Source organism: Nothoprocta perdicaria, unplaced genomic scaffold, assembly GCF_003342845.1.
Source record: "Nothoprocta perdicaria isolate Ctin4 unplaced genomic scaffold, notPer1 scaffold_92, whole genome shotgun sequence".
Classification (NCBI taxonomy): domain Eukaryota; kingdom Metazoa; phylum Chordata; class Aves; order Tinamiformes; family Tinamidae; genus Nothoprocta; species Nothoprocta perdicaria.
In genome coordinates, this window is record NW_020456221.1 from 2934304 (window position 1) to 2954178 (window position 19875).

The 19875-nt window shown below is 39.5% G+C and overlaps 1 protein-coding gene across 1 annotated transcript in view; it reads right to left on the bottom strand.

Moving 5' to 3' along the window:
* The window catches only part of CAMK4 (calcium/calmodulin dependent protein kinase IV), an 88120-nt gene that overhangs the window by 13572 nt on the left and 54673 nt on the right, over positions 1–19875 (bottom strand). The window contains exons 5-7 of the mRNA XM_026052855.1: positions 8424–8514; positions 6966–7040; positions 884–959 (exon numbers count right to left, since the gene is read on the bottom strand). Of these exons, the coding sequence (XP_025908640.1) occupies positions 884–959; positions 6966–7040; positions 8424–8514 (242 nt within the window). The remainder of the gene's footprint in view (positions 1–883; positions 960–6965; positions 7041–8423; positions 8515–19875) is intronic.

Below are 19875 nucleotides of genomic sequence, written 5' to 3' on the forward strand. Positions count from 1 at the left end.
GCTAAAGGAAATAACTGAAATTATTTTTTTTCCCATAAAGAGAAGTGTCAAAAGTACAGATATAATTTTCCTTTCTCAAAAGTTTGCCTTTGACAGAAACCATTGATACAATAAAACAATATCAATCCTTACCAATTGAATTAGAACTAGCCATACTACAGAGCAGATATAAGTGCCTACCTTTAGACACGACTGTTTGAACATTTTGGTCTGTAATTGCAATTTCAAATATGTAAAATATGCACGACCAGAATCACTTACACCCCTTTTGTCAAACATACATCTAGCTATTTTGTCAAACATGGAACATTTCACCTTTAACATTAAATCATTTAAGCCAGCAATCTCATTTATTTTGAAGGACTGAACCAGAGTTGAGCGTGAACCCGATACAAGGATTTCTGAGCACAGTCCTAGGTCTGTGTGGTTTACAGAGGTGGGCAGCTGTGCTTGCTGATATGCAGAGGTTGTCAGAATTACTGAATACACTTAATTTCTTTTCATGACACCTACAATGAAGCAACCATTCATATGCATACCTGGTCTGCAATAAAATGCATTTTTTTCCACTTTCTTCTGCCACACTTACGATTTTTCACTCTGTGATGATTGTAGTTACGTCTTGTACACAGTTTATCTAAGTAGCTTCAGTGTTATCTGTGCACATTAATAGTACAATTCTGCACGGTTTGCTGCCATTGACTAATAAACATTACACATGAAATACACAATATGACTCTTTTCCATGCTCCTTTAGCATTGAACTTATTTAAATAGCATTTGTATCATTTGTTCTCCAAAAGCAGAGCTCATGTCATAAGAACCTGACCGTGCTTGCAAATGGATCACCCGCATACCACTCTGTGGCACCGCCTGCACTTACAGGATGTAGGTGATAATCCCCAAAGACCACATGTCCACCTCGGGGCCATAGGCACATCCACGCAGGATTTCTGGTGCTGCAGATGATAAAACCCTTGTTACCAAGACAAAAGTTGAATGCAGAAACAACAGTCACAAAACCCAAGAATTTCAAATGCCATATGACTTAAATTCAAAGTGCTTCTCTAACCACCTTTGAAGAATAGTCATGGCCTGCTCCTTTAAGCTCTTAATTAGGCAAATGAGTTCCATTCACAGAACAAATGAGTTCCATTCACAAAGCTACAGGTGTCAAGTCTGAGCAGAGCCAGAAAATGTGTAAAGAGAAAGGTGAACTTTCAAATCACTCTTTATGTTCAAATTTGTGAAAGGAACCACAGAGAGCTACATTAGCCCTGGAGCTGCAGTCTGACAAAGGAGATTGTTTCTTCAGTTTGGTATTTGTTATTTGTACAGAAATACATTTAATTGTGGTGCCAAGGTTAATTAAGATTGTAAACACATTTTATTCCTGAAAACATTCCAACCAGATCCAGATTTTCCTTTCTCTCTCTTTCTAGTCCATTCCTTCATTCCCCAAATCTTTTACTCTGCTTTTTTTTTTTCTCTCTGCTTTAGTACACACTGAAGAGATTTCAGTGAAGCTCAATATTTGAACTATGATGGACTACAAGACAGATTGCTTCAGAATCATTTCTTTCTGAATCTATCTAAAGAAAAGCTTTATAGCTTTTTTTAACTCTTGACAAAGCAGCTCAGCCCTAGAAAAGACAAGGCCATTTCAGGGAATTGCTTTTGCTATAGCAGAGAAGAGGTAAAAAGGAAAGGCAGTCTCTGGGAACCTGGGACCTGTGACGGAATGGAGTTAATCTCTGCCCTAGCAGCTTGACAGGCACACGTGAAGGAAAGCTCTGCAGACTGGTTCATCCTTCAGACAATATTTGCTGATGCTACTGCCACAGGAAAGAAAACATACAACTAATTTTGAAAAAAAAATAATTAATAAGACTCTGTGTGCTGAGCCACACTTCCATGTATCAACTGGCTTTCTAAAAAAAAAAAAAACCCACTCTATCAGTATTATCATACCTACATCATCGCATCCTGGCTCCTGAAATCTCCTGCTCTACACTGCAGGTGTGATAACTGCTGCATTTCTTGGGCACAGTAGACTTGCTGTGCCCACCTACACCAATGCTGTCTGTGTGTCAGATCTGGTGATCTGCTCAGGCATCCCAAACCCACTGCCTGCCACCAGCAGCCCACAAGCCCTGATTTTCACCTAGGAGACAGGCATAGTGCCTTAAATTTCTTCAATTTACCAGAAGGATTTACACATACTAAGTATTTTTAAAAAGCACTAATGTAAAAAGCAAACAACACTAATCACTAAGTTCTCTGTAACACTAATCAGCAAGTTCTCTGTGTATCACTGCTGCATGTGGAAGCTTGTCTAAATACAGACTCTTCCTGTTGCCTTATTCTTCTACTGAATAAACAGGTGAAGAGGCAGGATATTTAGAGAAATATCCAGATACCAACTGCATTTAATTCAGACCAGCCTGTAGTGAACCAGGGCACCTGAGAGGTGAAACAACCAATGGCCTCAGAGGGAGAGATGCAGCAGGGACAGAAAAAGAGCTTTTGAGCTCTGCCTCCATGTCCATTAAGACCATGTGGGTTAACAAAACAAACAGAATTTTTTTATGGCTGACATGCTTCTGCTTATAGAGGACATAGTGTTTCTTGCTTTGAATAAGAGCAGGAGACACATACTTAATGTCTTTTTTTTTTCACTTTTCTCCACCTTCTGCCTCAGTACTGTAAAATGGCCATAAACCAGACCAAAAAAAAAAAAAAAAAAAAGAATACTAGTTATGTAAATTAGCATAACACAGCAGCTACCTTTGCTATCCGGATTGTGTTTACACAGTTAGATACATAGCAAACACTTTTCTTTTTAATTCAAGAGTTTTCTCTCGGGAATGGATTGTACTAAAATATTACTGCTAGTAGAGATGTTGTCTGTAACACAGCAATCATGAATCATAGTTCTGTATTGGCCTGTTCGGTACTATAAGCAACCACCTCTGCCCCCAAGTTCATTCAGAAGAAGATGCATAATGCACATTTGTGACCATCTTCTTGATTTCAGTCTTCTGCATCCCAGGAACTTCAGATTGAAAAGGTCTGATGGCAAAATATCCAGACACACATGTACTTTTCCCCTTGCTCTGCCTTTTGTGGAGAAGCTGTTGAAAGATGGGTGGGCTGGATATTGGATTTGGTAGCCTGTGACTATCATTTATTCACAGCTTAATTTGCCATTTCAGCAGTGTTCCTCCTGTGTTTCCTCCATTTCTGAAAAGTAATGTTTGAATATCTTCCAAGTACCAGGAATGCTCGTTAGTCAATTAACTCAGCTGCTAAAGCAAGGACTGCAAATCCATGTCAGTAGGGACAAAGCTCCTACTTTCTTCTTTTCTCAGCACAGACATTCAAACTGAATGCTCCCAGCCAAATCAATGTGACTGAGCTCTAATCTTGGGATTAAAGATTACTTTTAGGAATAAGATTTAATCTACTTTTAAGAGTGTACAAACATAGGCATAAGAAGGACTAAACACTAACTACAATTTAATAGCATGCATAGTATTACCACCATGAAAGAAGGTAGCTAGAATTTGAGTAATTAATACTAAAATACTATTTTATGAAACTGAAAAGACTAGGACTAGTTCCAGGGCATGTTTGACACCTGTGTGCTCTTAATAAAGGCATCGCACAATCTAATGGCCAGGTCATCTGCATCACATTATCAGCCGTGCTGTGACCACAGCTAAGACAGTAAACTTTATTGCCTTCACCAAAATCTTCTACCCTTTGCTCCAAAAGTAATAAAAGCAAGTGCAAAGTTTAGGGATAGACTAAACCCACGTAACAGGATAGGCTGTAAGGTGCCTTGCTGAGGAGGTCTAGGAGAGCAGCAAGTAGGATACAAGAGTCCTTAGTCTCTGGTCCTCTGGTGTCCTTGCACCAGAGAAGGACCAGGGCTGAATTAAGGAGCAAGTAGCAAGCAGGTCCACAGCAGTGGGCTTTCCCTCTTCTCAACACTTGCAAAACCACATCTAGAGGGGAGTATATATGTAAGTCCACAAGTTCACTTTCCGCATCTTTTCTTCACAGGAGCAGAAGTTTTAGTTAAATGATTCCATTCTGCACGATAAACTACTTACTACTTTTAGGAGAAACCCAGCCAGTACTGAACATGTTTCTTCCGGTGGGACTCCTCATACAGGCTTGGGAGTTAGAACATTTTGTAAATCCAAGGTATCTCTATACTGTTAGCGTCTAGTTGGTTTATTATTCAGCTGTCATCAATCATTCAGAAGCTGATATTTGAGTGTCTGTCATGTCTCAGCATGAGACCTTCTGTCCTCTCTTAGGGTAAAACATGCCTTGCTCACGTATCTAATTCAGTGCACAGGTAGCAATATTCACATACACAATACACAGTATGAATTCATAATTCACACTAAAATTCAACAGATGTTTCATTTTTCTACTCTCTACCAGAGGACACCTGTGTAATCATTAAAGATCATCTTTTAACCTTTCATTTCTATGTGCTGCCCTTAGCTTCTGCACGATTCAGCTCCGTTGTGTCCCAAACTACTTGAGATGCTTACTGCTCTGCATTCCAGCTCATATAGTAGTCTGCCTGAGATCAAAATAATCTTTTTTACAAGCCCATTCAGCAAGAGGATGTCCCAAATTAGTTTTTTTTTTCATAAAATCACCTTGGCTGTGGGACAAGAATATGTACCATCCCAGTAGATCTGCTGCCCAACTTCCCCAGCCATTAGCTGGTTTGCAGACATGAAAGTGCCTTGCCTAGTGTAATGCAGGGCAAGTAGTTTGCCGAGGCAGATCTAATCCTCTTTTGCCTGGCATGTTCTGGCACTGCAGGACCCATATCTCACATATCTTCTGGCCCTTGAAGTCCAGGCAAGCTTCCCATGGCCATGTCTAGGAGGTGGCCATCCCTCAGCTGATAGGTGCTGTGGCAACCATGAAGCACCAGGAGCTTGTGCAGATGCCTGTCCAGAGCTGCAGGCAGCTGGGAATTCTCATGTGCCTGCTCAGCTTCCCAGCCCTACCTGAGCCAAGGGGCAACGTCCATCGTGGCTCCCACAGGAGATGCACAGGCTAACGCGCCTCTTGCTTCCCACAGCAATGGAGGAAAAGACCACCTGGCCCACCACTCATGCTGTAACTGATACTATGTTTCTTTCAGCTTGCTTATCAAACAACATTCTCCTGTATGACAGCATGAAAACGTATTTCTGCATAAATGTGATTCTCTGGACATTTGTTTCAATAGTCAAGTATCCATGGATATTTCTTTTGCTTTCAAGTTAGATGCCTTACATTATTAACAACCACAAAGACCACAAAGATGTAAGAATAAGCCATGACTTCCTTTTCAAGGAAATTATGTGTACTTTAATATGAGGTTACACTAAAATCATTTCAGATAGATAAAGTAACATAAAGCAGAAGTTGTGAGAAGTGGTAATAAAAATTCTAATCAGTTTAGCTTGTATTGCTGTTATCTTTTAATCTTTAATAGTTATGCTGTAATTGTTATATGCTATAAATATTTAGTCAGAATTAATTTACCACCAAATCCATAGGAATTTGTCTCTGATTTTCAAGGGATGCAGGATTATCAGTTCAGAAATTTCTAAACCTGTCTTCTCTAATAAAAATAGTACAAAGATGGGCTTTTCAGACTGAGGGAATGGTTTCCCATAGAAGAAAGACTCCTATTGCTTTCCAAGCAAATCAAAGGTGGACAGACAACCGTTTCATTTATGGTACTAACTTTATGCACATGCCATTTGAGAAAAAAACAAAAACAAAAGAACACAACCCACAAACATACAAGAAAAGAATAACCAAGCCAAAGCACAGTTTATAAAGTGTGCACATATTTCCTATGACAGATAGGAAATATAGATAGATAGATAGATAGATAGATAAATAGATAGATAGATAGATAGATAGATAGATAGATAGATAGATAGATAGATAGATAGAGCTAAAACTATCCTTAAGGGCCATCAATTAAAAAATATCAAACCAACACAAACAAATATTCAATACCCTAATATCTAAATTAGTTAAAGGGTTAAAATGACTGTCCTTATGTACTACACTGCTTTTGCTATCCCCAAGAGACTTGTGTTTCCTCTGAAGCTAGCCATAGAATCACGTTTGTTCGGGTACTGTGATTGCACAGGCAAATTAGTCAATTTGGCAAAAAACAGCTTGGACTGAATCTCTGTCATAGTAAAACTGAATCCAACCTCTGATTTCACTCCAATTTTGTTCTGCAGAAAAACACATCAATTAAAAGCTCCGGAGCCTTTTTACTGCAAGAAGAGACCAGCGGATCTACCCGCCCGCCCTGGCTGACAGGGTCGGTCACAGAGTGCTCCGTGCTGTCATAATCCTCCATTACTCAGGTCCAGCTCTAGCAGTGAACAGAAGGGCCTGTTCAAGTTAAGATTTAAACTGCATTTAAAAATATGCACTTACTGAAATGACTTGGTTTATGTGGCTGAAGCTATGATCATACCGTATGGAATTATTCTGCTCCCTCTGTGATTAAACGTATCTTTTTAAGATAAATTCCCTGTAATGATGTCAAATGTTCATATTGAGTATCACTTCTATAAATCTTAATGCTTTCCATGAACCTTACATAACCCATATTTCTGCTGGTTCCTCTCCAGTATTACTTTACTACTTTCATTATTTTTATGACAGTTGGACTTACTTTCATGCAACTGATGAACTTATACCATAACATATGTTTTGATTATTAAGCTTCAGCACTTTAGAGTATGAGCTTAGAAAAATTCTACCTAGTGCCAGTTCTGAATTGTAGTTCTCTATTTCTGCTTTATGAAAGCTTTCTGAATTTTTAAGTTAGTAAGAAGCATCTCATGAAGAAAAGAGAAAATGTAACAGTCATATGCTAAGTTCACCGTACTGTAAATAATCAAGTAACATACCACAGTATCCTGGAGTTCCACAAACCGTTTTCATGGTAACCTGATCTTCCACAATCTTGGAAAGTCCAAAATCAGCTGTTAAGATTTTAAAGAAATATTAATGCTTTTACTTATTTGTAAAATCATTTATCTTAGATTGTACATGTAATTAAAAGAACATTTTTGCATTGAATGAACAGTGCTGCCATTTCCAAAGATGCAAATAAATTAAATAAATCCATCCATACGATTATCCTGAAGCAAAATTTGTCCACACAAGTGAGCATCACTGGCTCTTAAGTAACCAAATATTTTTGAAATGCAGTTAGTTTTCTATGTGAAGAATACATAATAATAAATTCTACTGGATGCCTCAGGCATTAAAAACATGCTTAGGACACAAAATAAATCTTTAAAATGAAGAATATGTATTTAATAAACAGAACTCTTGGAGTTGTGAAGGGCTTCAGTGAACCTATAAGCTAAATCAAAAATTGCCTGGAATATGTTTTGCCTTTCATCACAGAAGGAGTGATCCAGAAATTCATTTTAAGTATATATTCAGCTTTTACTTTGTAATCAGTAGTAATCAGTAAAATCAGCAGAATAGCTTTTGTGTTCAAAACACATGCATCAGTTACTACAGACCGAGTGCCCTGCAAGCTAAAATCCCATCAGTATTTTGACATGGGGCTTCCAGGACTGCCGAGTTGGGGTCAGTACAAGCCCTGATCATCCTGTGGGTTTGCAGCACTTCTCACTGAATTGCTGCCTGGACAGCAAGAACCTTCATAGAGTTACACCCGGTGCTTGCACATCTTATCTTTTGAAAGACAGAATAACTTGGGTCTCGACTGCTTGTTCCAATTTCACTGTGAATAAACCCAGATTCTTCAAATTTCAGCTTAGGTGATAACAACATGGCCTTTAAAAATACCTAATAAAAATGCTTCTGTTTTTTTCAGCACAATTGTAAAAATGAATATTTTAACTTCAGATGAGGAGAAAAGTAGGTCGCATTTTATTTGGATATGCATAGTTATGTTGTTTATCTTTTATATATTGTTTATCTAAACCGGAAATATACTTTATTTTTATAAACACTATCACTCTATGTACATCAAAAGTCAATTTAAACAGGGCAATAATACCAGTCAAAAGATAAAGAAGCATAGCATTTAAGAAAAAAAAACCCGCATCATTCTAATGCTCATTGGCTTAGAAGGCGCAAGATGTATGGGACCGATATCAAAATGTATGTCCTCAGGACAGTTCCATTTGTCAGAAGATTTGGAAAGATTCCCTTCTTGTTCCAAACTAGCCTACTTCTTATTTCTAAAATCACCCCCCTTTCTGCCACTGAACAAGCAACATGCTGGTTCACCTGAGTATGAGTGTGAACCATGGAAAAAATGATAGTGTGAAAAAGACTCTAGTGATACAAAATAATATATCTGGCATATATTTAATGCTACTTACCAATTTTTAATGGTGCATCCGGTGCTGGTGTTGCATAGAGCAGATTCTCTGGCTTCAAGTCACGATGCACAATCCCATTTGCATGCAGATACTAGAAAGACAGAAAGTCAAAACATCTAAGTGAGTGTTAGATATAGTATAGTCCAGCGTAACTTTATGTCTCAGTAATGACCTATAGCATCAATGTGCAGACAGGTACCTTCATAACATACAGTCAATCAACTAATTCTCTGCAGCATTTTTTTTCTGTAAAGCTGCTAAGCGTGAGATCCTTGGGCACATATTGTCATATGAAAAGGAAACTGAAAATTGGGAAGGCAAAGATAGCATCACACCCATGAAAAAAGAAAAAGATCTCAGGCATGATTATTGATTCTTTTAATACAACAGTAACTTCTAGGAAGCAATTGAGGAGATGTTGACATGCCAAAGTTTGACTCAGAGGAAGGCACTTTGACACATTACAACTTTCTGAGGCATAAGAAAATGCTTTTACAACTATTAAACTATTAAATAGGTAGCCTTGATTAGACAACAAGTGCAACAGAGGATGTAGCCTGTGTCCTGGATAACTATATAACCTTTAGCAGCCTGCTCAAGGGTTGTAAAATCACAGAGTCCTACAGTACAAAAATTCCAACTACCTTGATAAAGCTCATGCAATACATACAAATTTACTGATCATTGAATTCCTGTCATGCACAAAAAGAAAACAGCATTTCTAGTATCTAAGGCATTAGAGAAGGATGAAGAAAAAACTGTAATATATAAACTGACAAAAACGAGAAGCTAGTGAACAAAAAAAACCCACTCTATTTCTTGTTGGTAAAATTTGCAGTCTTGGAAAAAAAGACACAGAACAACATGAGCCAAGTAGCTTATTTGAATGTGTCTTGGTCTACATTTTAATGGAATATCTCTCAGCCCTGTTTTCACAATATACAAAAAAAAAAAAAAAAATCCTGCACAATCTATTATTCAGCAAACAATGCATTAGAGAATATCAGTCAGGAAAGCAAAGCTACAGTGTTCACTTGAGTTAGCATCTGATATCAACTCTTTTCTGTGCATCCTCCACTGGGATTTTAGTTTGTGTGACTACTCATTAAATGGCATGCAGTAATAACACATACTTTTTTCTTTTCTTTAGATATGGTTTTGTTGACTGTTTCCAGTGCTCTTTTAAGCATCTCTTACAGTGCACTAAATGCAGTGTCTTTCTGTAAAACCCCGAAGTGGCAGTATTTATCATGACATTGCTTTAGGAGATCAGCCAACGACTCTCATCAGTCAAAGGGCTTGACCCAGCTGTGTGTTGTACAACGAGATCGCTAATTAGCTGTCCAATGTAAGAACAGACCATATTTTACCGAGAGGCTAATGGATTGCTCTCTCCTGCATCATTTAATGTGGCCACATCTGTGTGTCTGCACTAAATGAGCCTGCCTCTATCCTGGATTATAATACTTTTTTATTTGCCAATGAAAGGTAAAATTGTGGCAAAGCTGCTCCCACAGCCCAGCACTGATGTGTTTGACATGCAGAGGTAATAGCAGCACAGAGGGAGCATGCCAAATGCAATCAAGTCAAAGTGGACAGAAAGGGGTGTCTCAACTGATCCATGTTCATTTGCTAAAAATCAGTTTTTCTGTCTCTGTAGGAGTGAGAAGGAATGGATATTTCAGGAAAACCAGTGGAAAGTAGACAGTTTGGATTCACTCATGTGACATGCCATAAACTAAATTTATGCAGAGCCAAATTGCAGCTAAATTTGCAGGAAGTCTTTCAGCAGGCCCCTTTTTTCCACACATCCATATTCTTATAACATTTTATGGTGTGAGGCTGAGAACATCAAAACTTTCTTCTTTCCCCAAAAATGTGTTTCAGTGGGTGGGAAATCTGGAGAAAAACTGTGCAACTCTTTAGACTGAAAAGCGAATACGCTTCATGGACTCCCCATTATACAAGCAAGGATGCTAACTGATGGTGCTCGTAACCATGCTTGTGTTTCAGGACAGATCGACTTCTTAGCAGAGTTACATTGCGATTGCATGGTGACCTCTGTTTTATTATACACCAGAGAGTCCAAGCTAGAAAATCTCCTTTCTCCATTCAGCAAACAATTTGCAGAAAACAAGCACAACTCAGATTCCTCGTAACTGTCTGAGAGAGACACACACATTTATTTTAGTGCTGCCTGAACTCTTCTTCCCCTTAAATTTCCCCCAAGAAGTGGAGTAAGGGGGGCAGGAGACCTGTATGGATGGGCAAGGAGCTGCTAGGCAAAGTTAATGAGAAAAAAAGAGCGTACAGCATGTGGAAGAAGGGCCAGGCCACGTGGGAAGAATATAGGCACATCGCCAGAGAATAAGGATGCACAAGGAGGAAAGCCAAAGCCCGACTGGAATTAGAGTTAGCGAGGGATTCCACGGACAACAGGAGGGGCTTCTATGTCAGCAGCGAGAGGAAGACGAGGGAAAATGTTAGCCCGCTGCTGAATGGGGAGGGGGACTTGGTGACGGAGGATGCTGAGAAGGCAGAGTTACTAAATGCTGCCTTTGACTCTGTCTTTACTGCTAAGGCTAGAACTGCAGAGCCCAGCTAAAAGAGAGATAACTGGGAGAGAGGAAGACCTTCCACTAGTCGAGGAGGATTGGGTTAGGTATCACTTAGGAAAACTGGCTACCCATAAACCTATGAGCCCAGATGGACTGCACCCAGGAGTGCTGAGGGAACTGGTGGGGGTTCTTGCTCAGCCTCTCTCCATCATCTTGGAGTGGTCATGGAGAGCAGGGGAGGTGCCCGAGGACTGGAAGACACCAACATCACTCCAGTCTTCAAAAAGGGCAAGAGGGAGGAGCTGGGCAACTACAGGCTGGTCAGCCTCACCTCCGTTCCTGGAAAGGTGATGGAGCAGCTCATCCTAGAGAGCATCTCCAGGCATATGAAGGAGAAGAAGGTGTTGAGGAGCAGTCAGCATGGATTCACCAAGGGGAAGTCATGTCTGACGAACCTGATAGCCTTCTATGATGGGATGACTGGCCGGCTGGACGAGGGGAGAGCCATGGACATTGTCTACCTTGACTTAAGCAAGGCTTTCAACACTGTCTCCCATAATATCCTCATAGGAAAGCTCCGGGAGTGTGGTCTGGACGAGTGCACAATGAGGTGGATCGAGGGCTGGCTGGATGGCAGAGCTCAGAGGGTGGTGCTAAATGGGGCTGAGTCCAGTTGGAGACCTGTGGCCAGTGGTGTCCCCCAGGGATCAGTACTGGGCCCGGTGCTGTTCAATTTGTTCATCAATGACCTGGATGAGGGCACAGAGGGCACCCTGAGCAAGTTTGCAGATGACACCAAGCTGGGCCGACACTCCGGAGGGCTGTGCTGCCATCCAGAGGGTCCTGGATAGGCTGGAGAGTTGGGTAGAGAGGAACCTCAGGAGGTTCAATGAGGATAAGTGCAGGGTCCTGCACCTGGGGAGGAATAACCCCAGACACCAGGACAGATTAGGGGGTGACCTGCTGGAGAGCAGCTCCACGGAGAGGGACCTGGGAGTCCTGGTGGACACCAAGTTACCCACRAGGCAGCAGTGCCCTCGTGGCCAAGAAGGCCAATGGGATCCTGGCTGCATCAGGAGGATGTTGGCAGCAGGTGGAGGGAGGGGATCCTGCCCCTCTGCTCAGCTCTGGGGAGGCCGCACCTGGAGTATTGGGGGCAGTTCTGGGCTCCCCAGGACAAGAGGCACGTGGAGCTTCTAGAGATGGTCCAGAGGATGATTAAGGGACTGGACCATCTCTCATAGGAGGAGAGACTGAGTGAGTTGGGCCTGTTTTCTCTGGAGAAGAGAAGGCTGAGAGGGGATCTGATTAATATGTATATGAAGGGGGAATGTAGGGAGGAAGAGACCAAGCTCTTCTCAGTGGTGGCCAGTACAAGGACCAATGCGCATAAGTTGCAACACAGGCAGTTCCATCTGCATGTGAGGAAGAACTTCTTTCCTGTGAGGGTGACAGAGCCCTGGCACAGGCTGCCCAGGGAGGTTGTGGAGTCTCCTTCTCTGGAGATCTTCCAAACCCACCTGGATGCCGCCCTGTGCCCCGTGCTCTGGGTGTCCCTGCTGGAGCAGGGAGGTTGGACTTGATGATCTCTAGAGGTCCCTTCCAACCTCAGCCATTCTCTGATTCTGTCATTCTGTGAAACTGAATGCACCTCTTTCAGAGCCTCAGCATATTGCATGTCTCTACAACCCAGTTACTGCAGCTCCCCTTCTCTTCCTTCTGCTGTACCCAGCCACTGTGGATTCCTCACTCCTCCTGACTTTTCCCTATGCCAAAACTGAAGCATATGTTTAGGGCTGAAAGCTGCCAAGCCAGATTTTTAACAAGCTTGCTGATTGCATTCTATATCTTTGAGATCTACCTTCTGTTGAGTTTTACAGAAGCTGGCCAACAGAGTCAGTAATTATACAGTCGACTAGGAGAAATACAAAAGGACAGATAGCATGATCATTAATACCTGGCTAAGTAAGTTAAATAAATATTATTGTCACTGACACAAAAATTGTGCTCTTTATTAACACAAAAGTGCCAGCTAGTTTCCCGTGTCCCCAGCCTCGCAAGGGGGAAATCCTATGACTTCCTCTCTGTAAAATGTGCCTGCACCCCATCAGCCTTGTTACTGAAGATCTCCAGTGCATCCACCTACTGCAGCTCCCTCTTCCTCTGCTCTGCAGTGAGAGCCATGGGCCATTCACACAGAACTTTTCCTGCTCTACAACCCACCGCCAAAGTGAACTTCCAAGACTGTGCCCATTTTCAGCACTGTCCCTATACCCTGGTCTTTAATCAGTCCAGACAGGCAAAGCGACAAGAGTCTAACCTCCAATCCTATTCCTTATGTACCTGCTCCTGCTCCTATTGAAGATTACTTGATAATAACAATTTTTATATACATATGGACAACAATCTGCACTTTCCTGTCTTGACTTAGAAACAGATTTAGCTAAATTAAAAAAAATCACTTTTGTATAACATATTTCAATTTCAATTTATATAATCAGAGCATATATAGAATAACAACACTTGGTCTGGCTTCACGAGATGTATATGGAATACAGGCCACCATAAATTTTACAGTACAGCTTATGCAAGAAGCCCATGTGGAAAAAATTATTCTCCAAGTATTGACAACTCCATCAGACAAATTGGCCAATAGTACAGAGAAAACAAATTATATTTTCCTACACATTTGTGCTTCTATTCTTTGGTTTTTGGTTTTTTTTTTTTTTTTTTGAACAGAATATCAAGGTAGGTACTATAAACAGCACTGCTACTGGTTTTCAGGAACATATGGAAATTTTACTCAGTGAAAGAGAACAAGAAGAAAAAATAAAATAAACAGAAATATTTAGAGCCCCTGAACAGTCTGTATTAGCTGAGTCAAACACAATGCAAATGGAATAAAATATATGTGAAAAAAATCTTTCTCTTAAGCACAGAGCCCTGGATGTTCTCTGATCACACTTATTTTTCCAATTGCTTTGCTCAGTGAGATACATGTAGGCCAGGCATGGGAAATCAGCTATGCTTCAGCAACACAGTAGGCTACTGCATTACTAGTGTTTATCATCCCTCAGGTAATTTGCCATAAACATATTCTAGAAAAAAATGTGATAGCGTTATTACTATTTTATAAACTCTAAGGAAAACCCCAGCACCAGATGTGAATAATACATAGGCCCTTTGTGAAACACCATTTAAAAATACCATTTATTTAAAATAAAGGCTGCCTTCATGTAGGTCTTTATTCCCATGGTACACAACATCAGCTCTTGTTGTACAATTGATATGACTGCAGAGGAAGGGCTTTTTTTCTGACTTTCACTTCCTTTTTAGAGTTTCTTTCTAATAGCTGCATGAGATTTTATTGTTTCTGTTGTTGTTTTATCCTTTAATAATTCAGGTTCTTATCTAACTTGAAAGATTTTAGGACAAGAGGATTAATGAGAGCTGCTTAAAAAGCCAGTATTTCTTATTTTTATTTATAGTAGCTATTAAACAGAATTTCAGAAAAGCAATTGGACCTAAATCATGAAATGAATCTAAATCATCTGTGTCTCCCTATGCTCACGGGCAAGATCACATCTACATCTACAAAAACTGTTTCCCGATCTCCTACAACCTAACAACCTCTGATAGTAGATACTCTGATAATGTATAGTCTCCCAAAGAAATTTATTATAGGTCTGTGTTATCTTGACAATCTGGAAATACTCCCCTATATCTCACCTGGACTTTCACAAGCGCAGATGAAGCTCATTACTTTTTTTCATATATATCTTAGATGAAGAAAGCAGATTAACTGCTTTTCTGCAGCAGCCTTTTCTGTATTCTGACGTCTACCACCAGGTTCCTTAAGACTAGAAGTCTCCATTTCTTTCTCTCTATTTTTTTTTTAACAGACTAAATTTTTTAGACACACGGTCCTTTTTTGTTGCTCTCCTCTGGGCTACATCAAATCGCATCAATGTGTTCAAAATGAAAAAACGTATTCTAGTCAAGGCCTGAAAAATCTCACAGGATATATTTGTAAATATATTTGCCTATTTTACAAACTATCACACTTGTCTTTTGATCCAGTGTAACTTTTAGGTCCTTCTGATCTGTTCCCAGTCCTACGTTTTTACTGTTGACCACTCAAGCCACACAATGTTGTCCTTGACACTCCTGAAAGATCTTCAATTTTTACTGGTTATTTTATTTCTAATGCTGTTTCCAAAATACTTCTAGTCTTCCCCAGTTTTATGTTGTCCATTTTTTTTTTTTATTAAGAATAACCTCCATTCTACCTGCTCCTGTTAATATAATACTGAAAGTGTCAGATCCAAGAATTTTTTTTTCTTGAATATCCTCCCTTGATACCTTCTGACACATTCATAAACCATCTCTGGATACAGATAATCAAGCCGCACTGCACTAAGTTTAAATCAAGTAACCATGATCACATTTCCCTCATTTACTGTGAGACTGTCAGGGGAGGCAAGTATCAAATGTTCCACACTCATCAAGCCTGCTCCTCCCATTTAACCACAACTTTCACTCTACAAGAGAAAAAAATAGACTTGGAATGACTTGATCTTAACAAAAAACAAAAAACAAAAAACAAAAAACAAAACAAAAAAAAAAAATTTCTTGCAGACCTCCCTGCTTTATTATCTTCCAGGTGCCTAAAATTAGTGTGCTTCATTACAGTCTTTTTTTTCTTCTTTTTTCCCTGGGAAGCAGATTCAAGACAGTTAGTTACTCTCTAATTCCTCCTCTTTCCTCCTGAAGCACAGTACTACATACACTTGGTACCTTGCCTAGCATCCATCAGAAATGACTGTTATTAGCAGTGAAATCTGCTTCAGACTTAAAAAACCTGCTCTTTAAAGAAAGATCATACTGAGAAGGTTATTGGGTACAGCCAATTAAAAAAGATCTAAACAATGTGAATACTCTTCAACCCTATTCTTTTGTTCTTGTTATTGGTCTTGTTACTTTGTCTTGTTAGATTTGTTATTTGTGTGAAGCATCTAGTTATAGCATATCTTTCAATAAAAACTAATGCAAAAAAGGTCACAAAAGCAGTGCAATCTTCTTGTAAGAGATCTTCCAGCAGATTTTCTCCTTTCCTTGTGGTTTTTTTTTGTTATAAGAATCGTTATTTTTGCTATCCCTTTTATCTTATGCATCTCATTTTTTGTCCTTCTCTTTCCAATTTTATCTTTCACACCCAAGCTATTCTAATCACTCAAGCTCAAACAGCCTCACTAATTTTCCACTTTCTGTATACTTCCTGCTTGCGTTTAACTCCAGGATTTAAGGTAGTCCCCTGTCCCTTCATCCAAGTGGGTGGATGGGAAAACATCTGCCACGAACACCCCACTATGCCTCCAGTGCCCTGCACACTGCCTGTGCTGGCCACACTCCTGCTGTGTGGCATGGGGGCTACAGGAGGGAACTAGCTTGAGCAAACCTTAACAACATTTTGCTCAACCCAGTAACATCCTATTGACTCTTACTTGGTCACCTCCAGGAAAATAGCAGTTATATAATATACTAAAGATAGTATATCTTTATATCATAGCATATAATATTATAGCATATCAATAGTATTGATTATAGTATATAGTATACTTACTATATACTAATATATAGTATATTTAGTATATCAACATACTAAAGTATCTTGTCTCAGGAGACCTCCCTACTCATTCTGTTCTTGCTGTGTAAGATCATGGTGTGCGTCCTCCTACACCTCTTTTACTTATTCCTCAGCAAGACCACTGCTAGACATCTTCTCTTTGCCCTCAATGACAGGCAAAAACATGCGTTAGTCCTGTGTGATCTGGGCTCCCAGCTCTGGGAATGTTCCCAGTGTTTCAAATTGAGGACGTTCTTGCAGCAGAGGCAGCTGTAGCGCTAGCACGTGCCCTCTGTGCATGCTGTAATCCCTTTTAAAATCCCTCTGCTCCCTGCCCTCTTGCTCACCAGCTCCTGGCTGTTCCCAGGTGTCTGGGTCATAGCGCCCTGGCTGCATTCGAGCCCAGTTTCCATGCCAAGGCCGTCAGAAAATCAAAGATGTGATTCAGGGAGCTCCACAGGGACCCCTGTGCGCACCAGGCTGTAGGCTGCAGCGTGGTGCAGTGGGGAGCAGGGCTCACATTACTCCCTGTTACCTGCCAAAGCCAACCTCTCTCTGCAGGGAAAGTGCTCTGCTTGCAGACTCACTGCTCCTTTTCCCGCTCAGTAAAGATGACACTTTTCAGTGTGCAGTGATGCAGCTGTGGAGATGAGTTTGCTCTCCTCCATGGCTGGCACAGTGGTTTTATCATTGTTATTTTAGCATTATACTATGATATTAAATATTAATTTCTGTTAAGGTATGTAGCAAAGCTGTTGAATATGACCACAGTTAATTTTATATAAGACTGGCATGTCCACAAATACTAGATTCACTTGTGTTTTTAAAAAGAGATTTTTTTGTATCACTTTTATTACTACACATGTTGTTTTTAGGATTTTCCTCGTTAATCTCTTGCAAAATCAAGATTGCAGGGTGCTGAAGGCAGAAGCAAAGCCAGAGGTTCAAACTCAGTATTGTACATCTTCACCTAAAAATGTAGACACTAAATCTTTAAAAATTTGAAAAGAATATGCTTTTTTTTTTTTTTTTTTTAATTTCCATTTTCATGGATGTCTAGACTTGTAATTAAGCTCTTTCTATACCCTATCAGAAGCATGTCATTGTGTAATGAATGCTACCAGGTAGCAATTTAGTTTAATTACACTTATGTACTGTTTGATAGGGATGTGGTTAATTAATGATGTTTCTGAAGCAGCTAAGTTTAAATAACCATTTAATAATCTAGCAAGACAAAGAGGAACTATTCATTACAGAAAAAATACACATTTCTATTTTCTCTTCCCTTCTTTGTGAAGCGGAAAGTGAATGAGCAATTCTCATGGGCTCTTTTGTAACCACTTCATAGCCAAGAATGGCAAAGCTAGTCTCCAAATAATTTATGTCTAAAATAACCATTCAGTACAGAACTTAACTGTGTACAGATAGACACACATATACACTTTAGTCACACACTTTGGGCTTTGAAGAAGACGACACATAGGGATGTGATAATTACATTTTGGAGGATGAAGAGAAATACAAAATTTTATGGTTAGCAAGTAACTACATCCTGCTATAATCTTCTCAGTGTGCTAGCTGATTTATAATTCACATTTCCAGTAACTGCACAGCAATTACAGATAGATATGAGGACAAAGAGATTGATACGAGGATATGGTATATGACCTGAAGCTGTTGTAGTCTTTTATCCTAGACCAAATGACGTATTTTTTTTTTTACACTTTAGATTCCACATCTTTAAAGCTGTTTGAGGCTTTGGTTGTATTTCAGATGTCTGACAAATGTAAAAGTGCCAGGGGGCTGCATAATGATCTGTTATCAAAACTGTGCTTTCTCCACTGAATTAAAGCTCCACTGCTTCAACCAATTCAGGCTACATTTAAAAGCAAGGTAATATGACTAATATGAATGGTTTGGTTTTTTGCTTCCATTTATGTCTCAGACTGTAAGTAATTTGGACCTGAAATCTGGAGTGACTTGGGCTTTATGAGTTGGATAGTATAATTTCTGTTGGTTGCAGAAAGGTGCATTTATTTTATTTGGTTTACACTGGTTGCTTCCAGTGTAAAAGCTGATTTAGGTCTACATTTAAAAAAAATCTGTTCCTAGAATAGAAAACAACATTTGAAATTATTTTGGACGTGCAGGGATTGTTTGGAGACATGATACAGTATTTTGCTTAAAATTCTTGCTTACAGCTTTCTTGCTTAAAAAGTCTTTTGAAAAGATCCTGTCCACTGATTTTGGATCATTGCTCTTGCTTACAAGACGCAGCTTTTGTTGTTCATTACACAACCCAACAACACAGGAGTCAGAGGTAGCAGTAGTAAAAGTGTGAAATGATAACACATCAGATTATTCATATGCAGCATAATTGTCACTCCTCCACTACTTCCGTATTGCACTTACATTGGCTTTGGGACCAAAAAGAAGATAATTTTATCACTGCATTAAGCAGCGATATTGATTTCACTTCTCGGTACATTTCATGAGGTTCTGGAATTCTGTATCTGGGTGACAATAAAACAGTTTTGGAAAGGCATCAAATAATGAAAGCTTCTACAAACACAGCAGAAATCCCACTCTTTGCAGATGTCTGACTTTTATTATTTGCTCTGGGAATTTCTAGTACAACCTTAAGTCTCTTACTGACTGCTTACCAACTTTTCCACTGACTCCCAAAAACTTTCATAAAACTTTGATTAATTTAAACTAATTTAATAGAATATTATTTTGCATAGCAAAACATATTTGCCTTTGCACTTTTATAAATACATATTATATATACCCAGCTAATTTGATTTATGAAATCACTGAGCCTGAGTGTATTAAAAAGTATGATGAAATGCCTCTGTATTGTGGCATAAATCAAAATGAGTTTATTTTCCTTGCTTACTCTTCTGTTTTCAAAGATAGGAAATAACTTAGACAGAAAGTTCTAAATTAAGCAGTTAGCTTATATAAAACTTTAACTGTAAACTTAACAATTATTTTCCTTTACATTCGCAAACAGTTTTATTTCTTAAATATTCCTATTTTTTTGTAGTGCGAAGCAGCCTTATTTGCAGCAATGCTATACTAGCAAACCATGTGCATTCATTTCTGTGCAGTCTAACATATGTAGGAGAGGATAATGCTGGCACCTTCCCACACAAATTCCAAACAACCGAGCTTTGTGCAGGGAGCTGTCTGCAATGGCATGAAATTCTCCTCTTAAACTGTAAGTAGGCCACAAGATTGCGGCAGGAAGAACGGTTTTGATAGA